Source organism: Leptonotus elevatus, chromosome 2 (assembly GCF_054856555.1).
Source record: "Leptonotus elevatus isolate MCC_2025b chromosome 2, RoL_Lele_1.0, whole genome shotgun sequence".
Lineage (NCBI taxonomy): Eukaryota > Metazoa > Chordata > Actinopteri > Syngnathiformes > Syngnathidae > Leptonotus > Leptonotus elevatus.
The window spans coordinates 37,471,892-37,491,214 of record NC_141240.1 but is presented as its reverse complement, the minus strand read 5'-3'; the positions used below and the strand labels follow the sequence as shown (position 1 = coordinate 37,491,214).

Here is a 19,323-nt window from a genome sequence, read left to right as displayed (position 1 = left end):
TGTTAGCCTTTACAAAATCTGCATCTAAACGCCGTCTCCTTTCACTCAAACCATCCACCGACGCCAAGTACATAAAATAAAAAGCAGAGAAAAACAGCAACCACCTAAAGTTTTTCTCTTTCTTCGTTGTTGTGATTTTCGTCGCGCGGTGCTTGGGAGAAACCGTCGCACGGCGTTTACGTGTCGATCGAAACTCGTGACGTCCCGAAATGGGTCGCACTCCGCATGTGGAGACACAGCCACAAGCGGGCCGGCTGAGAGGACGGTTCCTGTGAAAGTCTCTAGCCCTTTCCCATACCCGAACGTCCTGCGGTGGAAACACAGTTTATATGAGCAAGAAGCTGGCATTCAGAATTGTTTTTGGAGCTGGAGTTTTTCCTGTTGTAACCACTAGAGGGTGCATCCATCCTGTTTTAAGCTCTGTGTATGTGTACTCATATGTTTTATATTTTTAGTTCCCACAAAGTGACAGAGATACACTGTGACTGGATCTGGCCTTTGATCATAACAACTTCAAACTGTTCTTGAAAGATATTTGATTCAAGATGGACCAAATATCACGTTTGAGCTACAAATAATGTACAGCATCTCTGTTCATCTAGCTATGTTAGCGATGTAGCGATGTCTTCCATGCTGAAGGTTCTGGGATTGTTCCTCAACCCTTGAGCGTTTTATTTTTTTTTTTTTTTTTTTTAGTATTTTACTTTCTTCCAAGTAAGGCTGGGCAATAAATCGAATTAATTCGATAAGTCGTCATTTTAAAAATCGAGTCGTTGAAAATTTACTAAACCGTGAAATTGAGTTTTGTTTTCTGTATTAATAAAAGATGTTGTTCTGATGTTCTTTTACATCCAAATGTTTTTGTGAGTTGTAATTTTGCACAAGTGGCAGAATGCTGAATGGGTGGTTTGCAAGATATGTTTATAATAGCTACCAACTACTTAATTAAGTACAAATGATGAATGTTAAGTTTATGTTAAAACTGATTTAGAATCAGTATACATTATTAGTGTGTCTGAACATTTTGCACAGGAATTATTGAATAAATGAAACATTTGAATAAATGTGTTGTTTAAAATCGTAATCGTCCTGAATGACTGCAAAAATCTAGATTTTATTTTTGGGCAATATCGCCCAGCCCTACTTCCAAGTGTAAAGTTTACTCTGTTTAGAGTAGGACCGAATATAGTCTTTTTTTTAGAGTAAAATTTAGTCTACGGAATTTACTGTGTAGAAACCAAGTATTATGGTATTATAATTCCATGCATAGGCCTACACTTCATCACCAACTAACAATACATCCTGTATATGCATATGAAGTGCAGAAATGATCTGTCTACTTCGAGTCAACACCTTATTCTACACTGTAGAAACTATAACTAAATGTGTGTATGCCTATGTATGTAAGTGAATTTATGAGGAAAGTTGTAAAGCAAAAATATGAGAATCTAGTAGGCTATTTGCTGGGTATGTCATTAGTCACTGTGGTGTGCCGGGCTTGTGATTACAGTCCTGTATTTTGAAGTGCTAGCTAGCGTATGGTACCATTGGGATGCTAACTGTAGAAAAAAATATATATATAAAAAAACAAGCACAGCCCAAACTCCAAGAAAACTGAAAACAAAACAAAACCAAAGAGTTTATTCAAGCGCAATTACTCACACACACACCTTGCATGAGCTTGACACAGAGGCTGCGGTTACGCTTTAGGCCAGCGGTGGCAGTCATGAGTAAAAAAGTGACAAAATCCACAAAGCACCTTTAAAGGGGAAGTAAACAAACATTTCTTGACAATATGTTATATGTGACCTCACTAGTGTAAACATAACATTCTGATTAATATTACTGTTCATTTGTGGAATATAAGTTTTGAAGCAAAATATACCTGTTCTTATCCATTTCAGGAGGCGGCCATTTTGCCACTTGCTGTTGACTGAAGATGACATCAATGATGCTAAAGGCTCAGGCAACAACCAATCACAACTCAACTGTTTTCTGAAGCTGACCTGTGATTGGCTGTTACCTGAGCAACGGTGATGTCATTATTTTGCAAGTGGCAAAATGGCTGCCTTCTGATATTGATAAAAACTGCTGGACTTAGCTGCTTTAACCAGAATACCACATCTAACCCTAACCCTACTAGTGGGGCTGCATGGAAAATATTTTTGTCAAGAATTTTTATTTTGGGGTTAACTTCCCCTTTAAGTACTGTACACATTTTTTTTTAATAAAAAGCCTGTGATGCAGTGAATCCACAATAACCACAATATACAGCAGCGGTGGGTATACTGCAGGTATTGGAGGTTTCCCTGCTGCAACGCAACTGATTCCAATCAACAGGATCATTACCAAGCTAATGCAGAGCTTGCTGACGAGCTGATCATATATCAGCTGTGTTGGAGAAAGGGAAACATCCAAAACCTGCAGGACTTCGCCCCACCCCTGATATACAGTAATGTGAAGGATGACTGTACTGTATTGTGACTGTCAACAATTAAATGCTCTTCCACAAGATGTCAGGAGGTACCCGGTACATAATTAATTAATTAATTAATTAATTAATTAATTAACCAACCTACCTACCAACCAACCAAAACCAAAACCCACCATCAAATATTGCATTCGGCAAAACGATTAAAAAAATAGAATAATGTTGATAATTTTGTATGTTGTATGTATGTTGTAAATGTTTGTTGATAATTTGCATATAGCTCATTTCTGTCATAACGTTCACACATCTGCTTGAAATTTTGCCTAGCATTTGGTTGCCTGCACAACAATAAGCAAGAATTCATTCTCCATTGTGATAAATGTGTTTTTAGACCACTGGCACAAGAAGCACCCTAAAAACAAAGAACCAGTTTATTGAGCTGTGAGTGCTGGGACAACCGCAATGAGAACCGACTTTAAATGTTGACCCTAAACTTCTTCACCAAGTTCGAAACGAGAACTTGAATGAAATAACTCATGAGCTGGCGTCGCTGTGGCTGATCAGGGCCGGAACCTATCCCTGGTTTAAGATGGATCTGTGGGGGGGAAGTTGCTGGGTTTGGTGGGGGCAGACGAAGATTACGGAGTGAGACAAATAGGGGAGACTAATAATAGCCTCCACTAACAAAAGAGAGAGAGAAGTGAGATGATGGGAGGTGCAGTTAAATAGAGGGGCACCAAATTGCTGCGCTCATCCCTGATTCTTGTCCATCGTTTTTGCAGTCGCTTCTTCTGTCACTGGTAAGATCCTCTCACTATGTGATTGTACATCACTACTACTACTAGATTATGTACTACTAATACGACAACTACTACCAATAATGATAAAGTTGCATGCAATGTTTTCCATTGCTGTTGACTGAGATGTCAACCAGATATTTGAAATGCGTTAAACATGTACCTACAACCTACACTGTCACACTAATATTATCAGGTGTGCGTATCAAATAAGAGGCCCATTCTTGCATGAATATAGTTTTTGTAAATTCGATCTTTGAAAAATCATCAGGGTTACTGACCAAAATCTGCAGGCTATAGAAGATCTGTCCATGCGCTACACCTTTAGTGGCTTTATTTTATTTATGTATTCATTTTTTTAAATTACATTGCAAAGTTGGCTCCAACACAGAGGTTTTCAAGCATCTTATGAGTTATTGTAGGTAAATCCCTGGACCAGGCCAGTCCGCTTCATAGCCAAATCGCCCTCCACAGCTGTCTATCAGATGTCCCCCCGCGTCTATTTGGGGAGACGGGCGAGATAATCCCATGGAGAAAGACAGGGACAGGGGACAGAACTGGATGAGGCACATGCAGCTATCTGTTTGGAATCTTCCTAATCCACTGGAGCAGTCCTCGGATGTGCGTTGGGTTGCGGTTTGCATCAGTGATGTGAGCCTCGGTGGAGTGCAAGGGATGGCGAAGAGATGAAATCATGCGAGTCATGCACTTGCGGTCTGGCAGAGGGGAAAAGAGCAGCCCAGGGTGAGAGAGGAGACGATGAGGTGAAAACAAGTGACAAGTGCACTCAAGTTTTCACAAACACGTGTACTGATCCAAGACAGGAATTCAGTATCAGGAGGAATCTGTTTTTCTGGTTGTGCTTTTTGTTTGCAGTGGTGTTCCTCTTGTGAAAATAACTGTAAACTAAATTACAAAATATTTTAATTTATATTTGGAGAACTATATAACAATTATTACCGATTATAAGACATTTATTTACCCAGACCTTTAACAAAAAATTATTTTACCCTGCTGTAGCAATTCATTGACTTAATTAGATTTTAAAAGAAATGTGTAAAATGAAAGAGTCAGATTGTTTCTTTAAAGTTGGCATTTTAGGAAAGAGTTCTGCCTTTAAAGTCAACCCCCCCAAAAAATTCTTGACAAAAATATGTTCAATGCAGCCCCACTAGTCTAAATATGGTGTTTTGGGCAATTTTGTGTTGGTGGAATATGAGTTAAGCAGCAAAATCCAGCAGTTTTTATCCATATCAGAAGGCGGCCATTTCGCCACTTGCTGTCGACTTAAGATGACTTCACAGTTGCTCAGGTCTTAAGTAGCAACCAATCACAGTTTACCTTCAGAAGACAGATGAGCTGTGATTGGTCGTTGCCTGAGCCCTGAGCAACATTGATGTTATCTTAAGTCGACAGCAAGTGGCGAAATGGCCGCTCCATGAGAGGGATAAAAACGACCAATCAAAGCTCATCTGTTTTCTGAAGGTAAGCTGTGATTGGTTGTTGCCTAAGACCTGACTGTGATGTCATCTTAAGTCGACAGCAAGTGGCAAAATGGCCGCCCCCATGAGATAGATAAAAACTGCTGGATTTTTCTGCATAACTCATATTCCACAAATGTAATATTAATCAGAATGTCATGTTTAGACTAGTGAGGTCACATATAACATATTATTGTCAAGAAATGTTTAACATTGACTTCCCCTTTGAAGATTTTTATTAAGATCTCCCTGACAGTGTCAAGCATATGTAGTATATCTGACAACAAACTGTATGTTGTACACACTCTTCTGTGAAACCATTAGCGATTCTTCTTGTAAGCTGAACGTTCAGTAGAATGTACAGAGAGAAAGTTAATTGGCAGGATGGTCAAATGTCGCCTAATTGGCCTGCTGACGGCTTCATCTTGAGGGAGCGCTTAAAGAGATGCAAGCAAAGATGATGTGACACAACAACTGCAAATGACTGTTTAGTGAACATCTAATCTCTTGGATCTCTCCTCCAGGGGGATTCCATCGCCAGGATGCCTGAACATTTGTGAGTGATGATGTGTTCTTATTATAGATTATTCACTCACAAACACATTCACATACGCAGTTAAGACTAAAATGATTAATACCCGCACGCGCTTAAACTGAATATTTATTAGTTTAGTGTGTGTGTTTATCCTCTGCATGCAAATGACACAAGTTAAATGTTGAAAGGTAGTCATATCCCAGGTTTGACAAAAAAAATATTTGCACCATTCTAAAAGGCGTAATGTGCCGCTATAATCAACCTCCAGCCTGCATTATAAAAACACAATAGATATTCTTTGATATGGAAGTAATTGGTGAAAACATGAATATAGGGATTTTTCTTTACCTCAATATTTTTTCAACATAATGTCTAAGTTATATAAGGTTACATGCAGAGTACCTGTATATAGTTTTGATAGTTTGTTATTATGTGAAAAAGGTAGACAATAGAACGTTTAGTTTCAGTCTACAGTTTAGGGTCTTTTATGTGGATTTTGAATCAAATGAACTAAACTGACTTCAATAAAAATACAGTGAACCCCTTGAGGATTTGCCTATTTGCGGATGAATGTTTATCAGCAGTTTTTTAAAAATGTTATGGGTTTACACAATTGTTATTCCGCCAACCAGTGAATTTCAATGGCCGTCAATTATACAAAGACTTTAAATATTCATGAACCCTGGTCCACTGTAACCAACTTTAGCTCAACATTTAGCCAGGATATGAATACAGAAATTAAACCTTTCACAGCTTCAACTGTCTTGACATCAATAAATGTTTTCTCCTCTTGACCGTACGAATCTGTCTCTTCCAGACCAGAGGTAAGATCTGACTTACAAGAACACCAGTTCCAAATATACAACTATAACCAAAACCGCCAAGACTAGTTCAGCAGTTACATCATGTCACATTCTTCATCCAGAGAAAACCAAAGATTTCAGCTTCAAGGAAGCTAATGCTGAAGGTTAGAAGAACGACAAACATCATCATTGTTTTGGCCACAGGTGGGCAGCAGATATCATGTTCAGTGAATAAGGGTGTTCTCTTTTTTCCTTTTTCCAGAGTCTGATGGTGGCAAAGGCCAAAGAGGAACTAGAGCAAGAGATCCTTGATAAAGAGCGGGAGAAGCAAAAGTATCTGGCTGAAAGAGCTCCATCCCGCAACATCAGCCACAACAGTGTGGCGCAGTTACAGGTGCTGAGTCATTCAATGCGAGAAAGAGAGCTCTTACTCCCCAACCATTAAACATCCCAAATTGTATTTATTTGTGTGTGTGTGTCTTCTACATGTAGGATCTGTGCAGAGAGCTCCATGCCAAAATCGACGAGGTAGACGAGGAGCGATATGATATTGAGGCCAAAGTGATGCTCAACACACGAGAGGTACGTCATCGCCTGCTACATGCGCTGCCATTTGTTGCTTGAAATCATAAAATAAAACATATGTTCGCATTTCTGATATGAATCGCTACCACTGGTCCAGATTCAAGATCTGGGCATCAAGGTGTTGGACCTGAGGGGGAAATTCAAAAAACCCACCCTACGGCGGGTTCGCGTGTCTGCTGACGCCATCCTGCGCTCGCTGCTGGGCTCGAAACATAAGGTCTCTATGGACCTCCGAGCCAACCTCAAGTCTGTCAAGAAAGAGGACACGGAGAAGGTGCGTGCACCGTGCAGTTCAAAACTAAGCTCATGCACTTGACCGCTAGAGGAGAGCCACTGCACGGCTGATATAAGATTCTGACATAACCCTGAGCAAAAATAATAATAATAAAATAATAAATAATAAAACCAGCATTTCAATCAGTTTTATTTATCAAAAATATGGACTATTTGGTACATTAAAATTAAGTGTACCATGTTAAGATAAAATAAATGAATAAACAATTTTTTTTTTAAATAATCTTCTGTTTTAATTAATTTTAGCAAGTCAGTGTCAACGGTGAGCTATTTTTAGAAGAGACCCACGGGCTACTCATGTTGTCCTTGGGCTAACTAGTACATGCTGGCACCATGCGTCTCTTTCATCGAAACCTCCCTCCATCCCCGCCCACCCTCCTCCATGCCATTTGCTCACTCCTTTCCGCTCTGCTTAGAGAGTAAGAGAAAAAAATGTGGTTTGTTTGCTCAACTCTACAAGCAGCCCATCATATTGTGCCCTGCTATGAAGTATCTTCAAAAAAGTAAAAGAGGAGCTCATTACTGGTGACGGACTATTAGCGGTTATTGAAACCTTGACTTTTTAAGACCATGTTAAACTGCCAAACCGGTAATTGGCCCATGCCTATTTGTTAGTGGTGAATAATGTGAAAAGTGTGTTAATGTGTGTGACAAAAGTGTAGTCAGGATGCAGAGCTGTAAGTTGCTGCGACTTTGTGTGTAAGAGGAGGAACCAAACCTAAGACAATGTTAGCATTGTACAAAGAAGGGAAGCCTTTGTGTACAGTTGTACTTACTGTTCAGTGTGTGTGAGTGTGTATGTACGCCTGTTGATTCATGTACTGTCAACCCTATAAAGTTGTTGTCATAAGGGATACATTCAACACTCCACAAAGAAATCTGTCAATCTTTTCTCTACCGCAGAAGAGGCCAGTGGAGGACAGTGACTGGAGGAAAAATGTGGAGGCCATGTCAGGCATGGAAGGAAGAAAGAAGATGTTTGACGCTGCCAAGGGTTCTGCGCAGTGAACCTGCAACACAACACGAGCTCCTCCTGCGGCCCTGTGGCAGCTTTTTCGCAATACAGTTCGGCTTCTTCGGTTAATACAAGACAAAACTGTCCAAAATTGTAACTTTATCACATGACTATTGGTTTTGTGACTAATGTATTCCCATTGTTATTGAATATGTATTTGGAAACTTTGGGGTTGTGACAAACAGAAACGAACTTGCATCCTAATAAAATCAATCAGGTTTCTTTGTGACGTTTTGTGCTACCTTAACTATTTTTTCTTTCTGAGAGCTCAATATTATTTATTCGGCAGCCTTCCCGAGTTAACATGTAATCATTATTGCGCTTTTGTGTGTGCGTGTGTGCGCATGTGTGTGTGTGTGTGTGTGTGTATGTGTGTGCATGTGTGCGAGTGCATGCAAGTTTGTGCTCTTTAATTCACCTCAAATCTGTTATAAATCCAAGACCCTTCACCTTAACCTGATTCTTCAGAGTCCCCCGCCAGAGTCGTGAAGTTTTCAGGTGACCAGAGGAAGGATCAAAGGAAAGAAAGATGAAGCAAAGTGAAATCCAACACCAACCAGACACCACCCTCCACTCACAGTTACAAATCCAGAATCTTTCACCAACCCCAGATACATCTGGATTCCAACAGATTAGGGAGACATCAAGAGACCAGAGGAAAGACTCAAGGAAGGAAGGAAAACAGGATAGATAGATGAAGCAGAGATCCACAAACGCCAGCCTCCACTGATTCAGCGACGAGTGGGAGAAGCAAAGTCTAAATTTAGCGAGCAGCCAAGCGAGCCTGTGCTGATACGGCAATCAGGACATTTGCACCACGGCGCAGATGCACCATCCACGAAAATAAAATCTTCCATTTCGTTTACATTTTAGGTTATGCTTCATCTGCCACCCGCATCGTAACAATTATTGCTACTGCAGGACAGCACAACACTTCCTGTTGCAACAAGTACTTTAAAGCTGAACAAGGTGAGGCGGTGTGCATGAGTTGGATAGATCCTGGGGGCAGAGTCCAAATTAACAAGCCTTTAAAATGGGCCGAGCCTTTTAACAGAAGAGCAAACAATATTTGGACTCACACACCCAACTGGACACACAAACTCTAAGGTTGCATTTGGTTAAGTTTCTATTCGACATATGTGAGGACAAAGATCTTCAGCGTGTAATTAGTAACGGCTGGATTCAGCTCATGAGAATTCAGTAGGTGTAAAATAAATGCTGAGTTATGTTGGACACCAGGAGACATCGCTAATATATGACATCGCTTTAATGCTGATATGATGACATGGAGCCGGTTATACTCTTTAATACTAATATGACATATTGTTTAATAAAGGATGGGAAAGTTACATAATGCTATGACTACACTAGATAGGGACAGTGAGGCAGAGGAAACTGAAGACAACACTGTGATGCCACAAGCCATTTGGTACAGACACGCAAAAGAAAATCCATGTAGCTTGTTGGGATATTTCCCGCCTAATGTGTCCATAAGAGTATTAAAACTGGTTTGAATGCAACATTGTGCTAATGTTAGTTGTAGTTGTACAGTATTATACAAAATTGTCATGCATGGTTTAACTGCAAAGTAGCTGATAAGTAGGTGAACAACAACCGCCATCATTACTGTTGAATTCTGTCACCTGAAAACGAGAGGGTACCACGTTCACACACACTCTCTCTCTCTCTCCCTCAGGTGGGTAGCTCACCTCTGTGGTTATGTGACACCGCAGTGAACAGGGTAAAGGTGGACCGTTTAGTGCTGCGATTTGGCCACCGCCCTCCCGAGCGTCTGTCAGTTGCTTTTCAGTCTGAGCCAAGTACACCGGGACACATTATTTGTCCAGCATGTCCGTCAGTCGGAGAAATTGGTCCGCTTTGTCCAGGTAAGTCGCACTTTCTGAAAGAGAGAGAGCATTTTCTGAAAAAAAAAAAAAAACTGGGGTAAACACGTACTCTATTTCATTTAACTCAAGTACTTTTGAAATATCTCGGGTCACTCAAACTGAGAGCTACTTCTTGGATACTGATTAATGTGAAGGGTTACCATTTTGATACGTGCTCAAATCAAATGACCTTTAATTATTTGCTATTATTAGTAACGAAATATATTCATGTGTGAAGCTACTAATTGAATGACAATTTCTCATAATTATAGCCAACAGTTTAACAAGGTCGGAAACAGATAAATATCAAAGTACAACCCTACATAAAAGGCAATGATTGATTCTACTAAATTCTTAGAAAATCACAATATCCCATATCACTGGTCACCCCATGATCACCATGTTACAATGTTACACATACTTGTTTGACAATAATATGTTCTACGCAGCCCCACTAGTCTAAGTATGGTATTCTGTGAGTGGAATACAAGTTAAGCAGCAAAATCCAGCTGTTTTTATCCATCTCAGCCCCCTGGGATGCCATTTTGCCACTTGCTGTCGACTAAAGATGACTTTTATGTGTTTGTATTTTATTTGTTTGTAAAGCACCTTGTGCTGTGTTGCTCGAAAGGTGCTATATAAATAAAATTATTATTATATCATCGTTATCAATGTTGCTCAGAGCTCACCTGCTTTCCTGCCAAAATTTGAGCCAACCACTATAGCTAATATTATATCTTTTATTTATTTTTTTCAAATTAAAACGGAAGTCACCCTTAAACATTTTTAACAAGAATATGTTATATGTGACCTCATTAGTCTAAACATGTGATTCTGATTAATATTACATTTGTGAAATATGAGTTATGAAGCCAAATCCAGCCGTTTTGCTCCTTCTCAGGGGGCGGCCATTTTGCCACTTGCTGTCGACTGAAGATGACATCAATGATGCTCAGTGCTCAGGCAACGACCAATCACAACTCACCTGTTTTCTGAAGCTGCGCTGTGATTGGTTGTTAACCTGAGACCTGAACAACATTGATGTCATCTTTAGTCGACACTAGACAGCAAGTGGCAAAATGGCCGCCCCCTAAGATGGATAAAAACGGCTGGTTTTGGCTTCATCACTCCTATTCCACAAATGTAATATTAATCAGAATGTCATGTTTAGACTAGTGAGGTCACATTTAACATATTATTGTCAAGAAATGTTTAAGGTTGACTTCCCTCTAAACAGAAATTTTAAATTATTTTTCAGGGATTTTCAAACTGATTGTTTATTGATTATGATGCCAAACGACAGTTATTTGCTCGCAACAAATATATTAGCTATAGTGGTTGGCTGATTGTGAGTTGGCTCAAAAAAAAGTTGAATTCAGTTTGCAATTCTCATTGCTGCTGCTCACAGAATAAAAGCACTTCATGATGTTGATGCTGTTTATGTTGGCACATTTGGCTTTATCACAATTCGGATGTAATCGTAATAATGAGCATATTGAGAAAACCTTGCAATAGGTTGCAGGCTTTCCATAGCTAACATTTGATCTGAAGTGGCTCAGATCTTAAGAAGCACGTAAAGCAAGTTTGGACTAACGGTTACTATGATCATACATTTATTGCCTTATGATAGATTATGTTACGTTATGACTGATATGAATCTCGCGAGTTCCGTTTTATGACCTTACAAGAAATGCACTGTGTCCTCAGCTTGACGCGCCAGTGGACAATGGAGGATGAGGAGGAAGTGGAGAGGGAGAGGAGGAGGCGGGTGAGGAGCGACTTTAGTGAAGCGCCCGTTGGCACGCCCACAGGCAACCAGGTGTCAGACTCACCACCTGAAACCTCTCCGGGCTCCAGCAGGTTAAAGTTCACATAATAAATCCTTTATTTTTTTTCGATGAGTATGCACTCCACTTCTGCATCTTTCCATTTTCTAGTTTTCACGCCACAGTTTTTTCTTCATCTGGCATCCAAGGTGCCATGGTGAGAATTTCTCTGCTTTGATGGTAGGCCACAATAGTGATTGGCTTTCCAGCGACAATAGAGGAGGGGATTTGACACCTTTGCCCCACGGGAATGTGTCATCTGTATACCTTTTAAAACGGACACCGTGCATGGAAATGTGGAATTTGTCAAAAAGCAATGACATTTCATCAAAGGAGCTTTTCATGAAGCTGAGCTGAGATGGACAGTGTTTATCAATGGTCTCTCAAGGCCAGCCATCATTCGGTTCATTTACCCGCGTTTGTGTACATGTTGTTTATTTCCAGTGTGGAGCAGATGCAGCAGGACTTTTTGGAGACATTGCGTGTCCGGGATGAGAAGCGCAAGTTGAGGCATATGGAGTCACTGAGACGCCAGAAGGTGGTTATAGACGATGACGAGGTGTTTGGTGGAGGAGGGGGTGGATCATGGGAGGAGCAGGACAAACCGGTGACCTCTTGCCCTCCCACAGACAGCGACATCTGCAGGAGCGCTATCGTCACAGAGAGACACGTAAGACAATATTTATAAAGGAAATTCGATACAGTATATATGTATCTCGATACATGGGCTGTGATACGAAGCCTGCGAGACTTCCTTCTTCGCCGAGCAGCTCACTCGAACAATGAAAGGCAGTTTGCAACGGTGGAGTCCAACCCAAGACACGCTTAAGACCGCTGCCTCATTTGAATAACATTTAAGTCCTGTCAGTATGGACCAAAACTGCCAAAATTCTAAATAAATAAATGACTAAAAGTGAAAATAAAAAAACGTATGTAAAAAAATATACAAAATGTAATCAAAAATTGTATACAAATGTATATATATATATAAATACATACAAATATTGTTTTTATTTCCCTTTTGGATTAAATTTTCGAATTATATATTTTTTAATCCGTTTTTATTTTGGCTTTTAGCCATTTATTCATTTTGAATTTTGGCAGTTTTGGTCCACCAAAGAAATATAGTCCTTGTATCTCAAGTTTGAGCAAGAAATTGGCCAATCAATGGAGAACACGAAAACGCAAATAGGTGACATTTTTTCGAAAATACTTGAAGAAAATACACAACTAGGCAGACATTCACAACATTTGTGCAGAGACGAGAAACAAGGAGGCCGAGTTGGAGCAATGCCACACGCTGCCTGCAGTCAGCTGGTGCCCCACACAGAGTCGTGTTAATCATCTTCCACATTTTGGAACAGCAACTCAGGCGTGGGAGCACACAGAAAGGCAAAAATATTGAGACACTTAATGCGAAAACAACAGCTTCCATTCCTCTGGGCTGGACCGCATATGTCTGTTGGATTGTTTTCTACGTCTAACGGACTCTCTGATTAAATCATTAACTCATTCACTGCCATTGACGGCTATAGATGTCAAAAATGTATTTGAACTATTTCTATTAGTATAAATCTTGTCACACTTTTAACAAGAATATAAAAACCTAGAAAAATAAGTAAAAAATTATTCTACAAAATAATATATATATTGTACAAAAAAAAATATATATTGTACATTTTGAACAGATAATGTAATTAATCATGACTTAACTATTGAAGTCATGCAATTAATTACAATTAAAAATAAAAATAAATCACCTGACGCAATAAAAAAAAAGATTATTAAAAATTAGGGGCATCAGGCAATTATAATTTGTTATTGTAATTAATTGAATTAATTCACTAGTTAACTCACGAATAATCACAAATTTTATATCTGTTCTAAATGTACAACAATTGTCCCCCCCTTGGTTTTCATACTCTTGTTGACAAAAGTGGAAAAAAAGTTGACATCTATAGCCGTCAATGGCAGTGTATGAGTTAAGGATTGCTTTTGTTGGTTGTACTTTAACCAGCAAAAACAATCCTTGCACATGTGCATGTAATGTCGTTGATGATACGCATGCAACACCTTATATAAGCTGAATCAAGTGACCAGCGTCTAGATTTATATAAGGAACTTTTTATCACATTTTATAACACTTTATAACACGCGGCTTATTGAGTGAGGCCTTGCCCTTACTGTGTTACGTAATGCAAGGTGTGTATCAGGTGGCAACGTACAAAAGCATTATACTCATGTTGATGCTGTCTACTGTTTGTGTCTTTATTAGCAAGAAAATGGAGAACCATCGGAGAAAGAATCCGTTTCCAGGCAATCATCCAACACAACGCGCAAGTTTGTCAGGTTAACAAGCTTTATGTTTTAGACACACTGAAAAATATTACCATATCCCACTCATAAAAAGTTTGGGCTTACAGGTGAAAATGTCAGGATCAACCTAAAAAGCACTATTCATCTTTACAGTTGATCATAATTTGACCAAACTTTTGATTTCATGTACAACTGTTAGATTTTTTTGTGTTTTTGCAACTTTCTCTTTTTTTATGATTGATTTTATGAATTCCGATCTGTATTTAAACATCTTCATCACGCTGTTCACATTTTGACATAATGACACCTGACAATTTATCACTTTAACAGGATCCAAACAGGATGTTGTGACCACTGAGCTTAACACTGACGTAGTGCTTTCAGCAAGTCCCAACAGATACAGAGATTAGAAGACTCACACAAAGACATAAAAGTGGACATTTAATTTGCATTGATCAAACACTTGCTGTGAAATTTGCTATTCAGTTCCTTTTTAGAGAACATAAAATGATATTTTGTGAGACATGTGACATAACATTTGAAATACAATGTATATTTCAAGAAAGCACAGTGATGTAAGGCAGCTGTTGCTCCATCACGCTTTTTGTGTTTCTGTTGTTGTAGCTCTGTCTCTATCTCTCTCAAGAGCCCCCCTACTAGCGGGCACACAACTCCCGTCAGCCCCCTCTCGCCGATGACGCCCGGGTCACCTCAAGAACAATGGCCCTCACCTTGTGGTAGCCCCTCCCCTCAAGGGCCTACGAGCCCCATTCCCAATGGACACGCACAAGAGGTAGTACACACACACCCACACAATATTAGTTAGCGGTCCCTACTCTATGACCAACAAATTATATGTATAGCAACAGCTCCCTCTAGTGTCAAGAGTCAACATGGCAGATTCGACTGGTGGAGTTTCCCCAAACTTTCTGAGCCAAGGAGGCACACGCTTTACCTTGCTAATTGACAATTCCGAGTTTACGTCACAAGTCAAAATGGCGGTCAACTTGAAGAAAGGAAGTGCTCCGCTCATTGAAATGCATTGGACTTCTCTGGATTGTTGCGATGGGGTAGATGCAACGGACTTCCGACTTCCGGTTTTTGCACATCAGCACAGTTTCAGGCCACTGCTGGCCGCGTTCCAACATTAGCACGCCAATATGAAAGACATTTTTTTATATACTACAATAGAGTTAACTTACTAAACACTTTGACATGCAGTCTTTCAAATGTTCTACCAAACAAGAGTGCAAAAACATAAGCCAGAAATAAATCAGATTTACAGAAATAAATCAGATGACAACAACAATACAAACAAATCTGTGTTTAATGAATTTATAAAAATGACAAATAAATAAAATACGCATACGTATATATTGGAAAAATAAGCCTACTGACTGATCATGTGCCCAATTTGCTGTGAAATTCTTTTGTTGTACAATTTTTCAGACCAGCGTGATGAGCTGCTCGACCGGCAATAACTCCAAGAAGACGAGAAAACCCATCTTCATCAGAAAGAGTGCCAGGACACTATCTTTTAGGGTAAATGCAAAACACACCGCCGAGGCACTGATTGTCTTCGCACTTCAATATCAATCATGCACGACATGACACTGCAGCAGGTCAATTGCAACATTAGTGCTAAAACACACGCCGTATGCTTGGTCGACAGATGATGAAGAAGAAAGATGAGGAGAGCTCGCCATTGCAGAGGAGGTTCGAATATACTTCATGAGCAGACTTTAAGCTTGTGTGAAATGTTCCTTTTTGATTGTTTATTATTTTTGTTCGTCTATTTTAGTGCAAGCGTCAGGGTGGCTTCCAAAATGTCTGACTCCAACATGGTACTTCATTCCAATTTGAAAGTACACAAAGGTGTTGGGACATGCTTGATTCAATCGGACTTGAACATAGCAGTAAAGTGGCTCCTTAATGATTTTATGACAAGAATCTGGATAAATGTATGTTTCCACGGTAGGACCAGGCTTGGAAAGGCCATTTTTGTCCCAGCAGGACTGCCTCAAAAATAAGGTAATAAAAAAAATCCAACATCTTTAGGATGAGGTAGAACACAATTGTGAGCTTAGCCTTCTTATAGATCCACCATCAGGAACCTAATGTTCTTCTGGAAGAATGGAGTAAAAAAAAATCCCTCAAACAAAATCTTGGAGGAAGACGAAACCGTTTGCCATTTTACAACACTGTCCAAAAAAATCCCTCAAACGAAATCTTGGGGGAAGATGAAACCGTTTGCCATTTTACATCGCTGTTCCCAAAAATCCCTCCAACAAAATCTTGGAGGAAGACGAAACCGTTTGCCATTTTACATCGCTGTCCCAAAAAATCCCTCAAACGAAATCTTGGGGGAAGATGAAACGGTTTATCATTTTTTAATCGCTGTTCCCAAAAATCCCTCCAACAAAATCTTGGAGGAAGACGAAACCGTTTGCCATTTTACATCGCTGTCCCAAAAAATCCCTCAAACGAAATCTTGGGGGAAGATGAAACGGTTTATCATTTTTTAATCGCTGTTCCCAAAAATCCCTCCAACGAAATCTTAGAGGAAGACCAAACCGTTTGCCATTTTACATCGCTGTCCCAAAAAATCCCTCCAACAAAATCTTGGAGGAAGACAAAACAGTTTGCCATTTTACATCGCTGTCCCAAAAAATTCCTCAGACAAAATCTTGGCGGAAGACGAAACCGTTTGCCATTTTACATCGCTGTCACAAAAAAATCCTTAAACTAAATCTTGGGGGAAGATGAAACCGTTTGCCATTTTACATCGCTGTCCCAAAAAATTCCTTAAACTAAATCTTGGGGGAAGATGAAACCGTTTGCCATTTTACATCGCTGTCCCAAAAAATCCCTCCAACAAAATCTTGGAGGAAGACAAAACCGTTTGCCATTTTACATCGCTGTCCCAAAAAATCCCTCCAACAAAATCTTGGAGGAAGACAAAACAGTTTGCCATTTTACATCGCTGTCCCAAAAAATTCCTCAGACAAAATCTTGGCGGAAGACGAAACCGTTTGCCATTTTACATCGCTGTCACAAAATATCCCTCAAAAAAATCTTGGAGGAAGACGAAACCGTTTGCCATTTTACATCGCTGTCCGCAAAAAAATCCCTCCAAGAAAATCTTGGAGGAAGACGAAACAGTTTGCCATTTTACATCGCTGTCCCAAAAAATTCCTCAGACAAAATCTTGGAGGAAGACGAAACCGTTTGCCATTTTACATCGCTGTCCAAAAAAATCCCTTAAACAAAATCTTGGGGGAAGACGAAATCGTTTGCCATTTTACATCGCTGTTCGTGAAATGAGCAGATAGATGTCTCAATACCTTTGTCCACATAATGCAAATTCCAAGAGTCACAGATGAAGTGGTGTGTTAATGATGTTGACTGTCCTTTGCTTCGGATCAGAATGAAGCCCTCAATGAGGACAAAGCACCATCTTTCCAGAGGAAGTGAGTCTTATTTTTAAGTAATTGATATGAATACCTTAAAGTTTCCCGCTTGACTCACCAGAATCGAACTTTTGTGCAGTTCCGTGCAACGAGTCTCATCTCGTTCCATCCAGGAGAAAATGGAGAGACTGGCCCAGGCTGCTCAGGTCGGTATTGTCTGCTTGCTCTTCAGAACGATCAAGCGGCACAAATCAGTTGCAATCATTTCAGCTGACGTGTGCACAGAAATCAGAAGCGTGTCGATCTCCTGACGTGAGCCAGCGTACCTTGCACCTGATGGACGAGGTGTCCAGGAAGAGGGGCCTCTTCGAGAAGGAGCCGCAAGCAGCCGGCCCAGTAAACCCTCCCAGACACGTAAGGACGCAGCCCGCAGTTTTCACGTGTGCTCGGCTCTGCTTTCAAGCACCTCAATCTTGAGATGTCTGCAGGAATTTCGAGGCTCCACTTCAGCAGTGTCGGACCGGATCAACCGCTGGCTTGACAAGACCAATCAAACTGGATCCACCTCCAGTCCCACGGTCAGATCGGCTATTGCAACATATTTGACTGCGCTTGTGCACGAGAACTCTTGGTGCACGTTACCATGTGGCAGCTCGGAGGGAGTGTTACTCTTCCCCCCCCCCAAAAATACCTATATTAGAAAATTACACAAAATATAGCGGACATCATTAATCACAGTAAACGTCAATCAACAAAACTTTTGGGGCAAGTTCAGGTTTGCAAATCATTTCTTGGTTGTCAAACTTTTTACCATCAGCATCATTAAAATACATAAACATGAGACAGGTTTTTATTGCTAAAATTATATTTAATATTCTAAGCCATTTTAATATTTAGCAGTTTGAACATGGACACTGAAAGGAATTTAAAAAAAAAATACTTAAAGAATGATTCACAATTTTTTTTTTTTTTAAAGTGAATCCAAAAACTTTAAAAACTATTCTAAAATAATAAACAGTAACTTAACTGAACTGTACCTGGGCAGTGATTATTTCACGTTCCACTAGAGGGAGTCCGTGTACTGAAGCACAAGTTGAGAAGTGAATTGTTGCCAACAATCATCCAATGTTGTGTTGCAGGACATCAAACATGTGGACATCACCGGCAAGAGGAGTTTGTTTGAGAAGTCATGAAAACGTCACAAACTTCAAACCAGGAGAATGAAGATTATTTCGTCATATTCATTTGGCAAAGCACGAAGAAATTTTGGAATCAGATTCTACTTTGTAAATATGGAAAATGAATGAATTGTATAAATTCTTTTGTATTTGTCCTGCTTTAACCATCTGTTTTCTGCCTCCTGTTTGTCTTCCTGGAGTTTTTTTTTATTTTAATTAAAACAAGTTTTGCAATAGGATGGTGCTTCTTTCGCAGTTAAATTATTTGATGTTTAATGTTAAAAGTACAAATGCAATTTGTCAATCTTTAAGCATTTTGAAACAGGTGACGGTGTTAAGTTCAAGGTAGTTAATTTGCCAATCTTTGTGTGTGTGTGTGCGTGTGTGAAATAATAAAGTCCTCATTTGTAAAATAAAATATTTTAAGCTTGAATCTGTTTTGCCCAACTCTAAATATGACAGCACATGCATTTAGAGAACACTATTTTATCCCAACTGCCAATAACTGTGTAGCAGTAAGCTACAGCACTTTCAGCATAACAATTTCAGGACCGAAATACAAATTTTAGCATAGAACTAGCACAACTATATCAAAAATACGTATAGCCACATGGTATTCAAGCGAATGCTGGCATCAAGCACATGACAGTGATTCTACACAAGATTGGATTGTGTCATGAGCCCCATCATGCTCCCACCAGTCATAATTGAAAAACATCAACGATAGAGAAAATGAATGAACTTACTTCTGGTCTTCCAATGGCCT

General features: G+C 39.7%; 2 protein-coding genes and 1 long non-coding RNA gene across 6 annotated transcripts; 2 read left to right on the top strand and 1 right to left on the bottom strand.

Moving 5' to 3' along the window:
* Positions 1–3,136: 3,136 nt before the first annotated feature.
* On the top strand, positions 3,137–8,170 carry tnni1a (troponin I type 1a (skeletal, slow)). The gene is made up of 7 exons (XM_086068589.1): positions 3,137–3,231; positions 5,234–5,265; positions 6,062–6,211; positions 6,310–6,441; positions 6,540–6,629; positions 6,730–6,906; positions 7,830–8,170. The coding sequence occupies exons 3-7, from the start codon at positions 6,203–6,205 to the stop codon at positions 7,932–7,934; spliced, it is 513 nt and encodes a 170-aa protein (XP_085924715.1). The 5' UTR covers positions 3,137–3,231; positions 5,234–5,265; positions 6,062–6,202; the 3' UTR covers positions 7,935–8,170.
* On the bottom strand, positions 3,138–19,293 carry LOC147179869 (uncharacterized). Of its 2 annotated transcripts, none has more exons than XR_015094070.1 (5): positions 18,417–19,293; positions 17,706–18,070; positions 17,498–17,605; positions 9,651–9,862; positions 3,138–3,944 (listed from the first exon to the last, which is right to left on the bottom strand). It is a non-coding gene; the product is annotated as an uncharacterized LOC147179869 (long non-coding RNA). The 2 variants fall into 2 exon arrangements; XR_015094069.1 differs by having other exon boundaries at positions 9,651–9,841.
* lad1 (ladinin) lies at positions 9,064–18,969 on the top strand. 3 transcript variants are annotated; one of them, XM_086068588.1, is made up of 14 exons: positions 9,317–9,370; positions 9,638–9,827; positions 11,535–11,687; positions 12,098–12,323; positions 13,929–14,002; positions 14,594–14,762; positions 15,419–15,511; positions 15,642–15,685; positions 15,771–15,813; positions 17,396–17,439; positions 17,519–17,585; positions 17,665–17,793; positions 17,868–17,957; positions 18,519–18,969. In XM_086068588.1, exons 2-14 carry the CDS (start codon positions 9,790–9,792, stop codon positions 18,570–18,572), a joined length of 1,224 nt encoding a protein of 407 aa, XP_085924714.1. In that variant the 5' UTR covers positions 9,317–9,370; positions 9,638–9,789; the 3' UTR covers positions 18,573–18,969. The 3 variants fall into 3 exon arrangements, with proteins under 3 accessions (XP_085924713.1, XP_085924714.1, XP_085924712.1); XM_086068587.1 differs by lacking the exon at positions 9,317–9,370 and adding an exon at positions 9,064–9,141 and having other exon boundaries at positions 17,868–18,969; XM_086068586.1 differs by having other exon boundaries at positions 17,868–18,969.
* Positions 19,294–19,323: the final 30 nt, after the last annotated feature.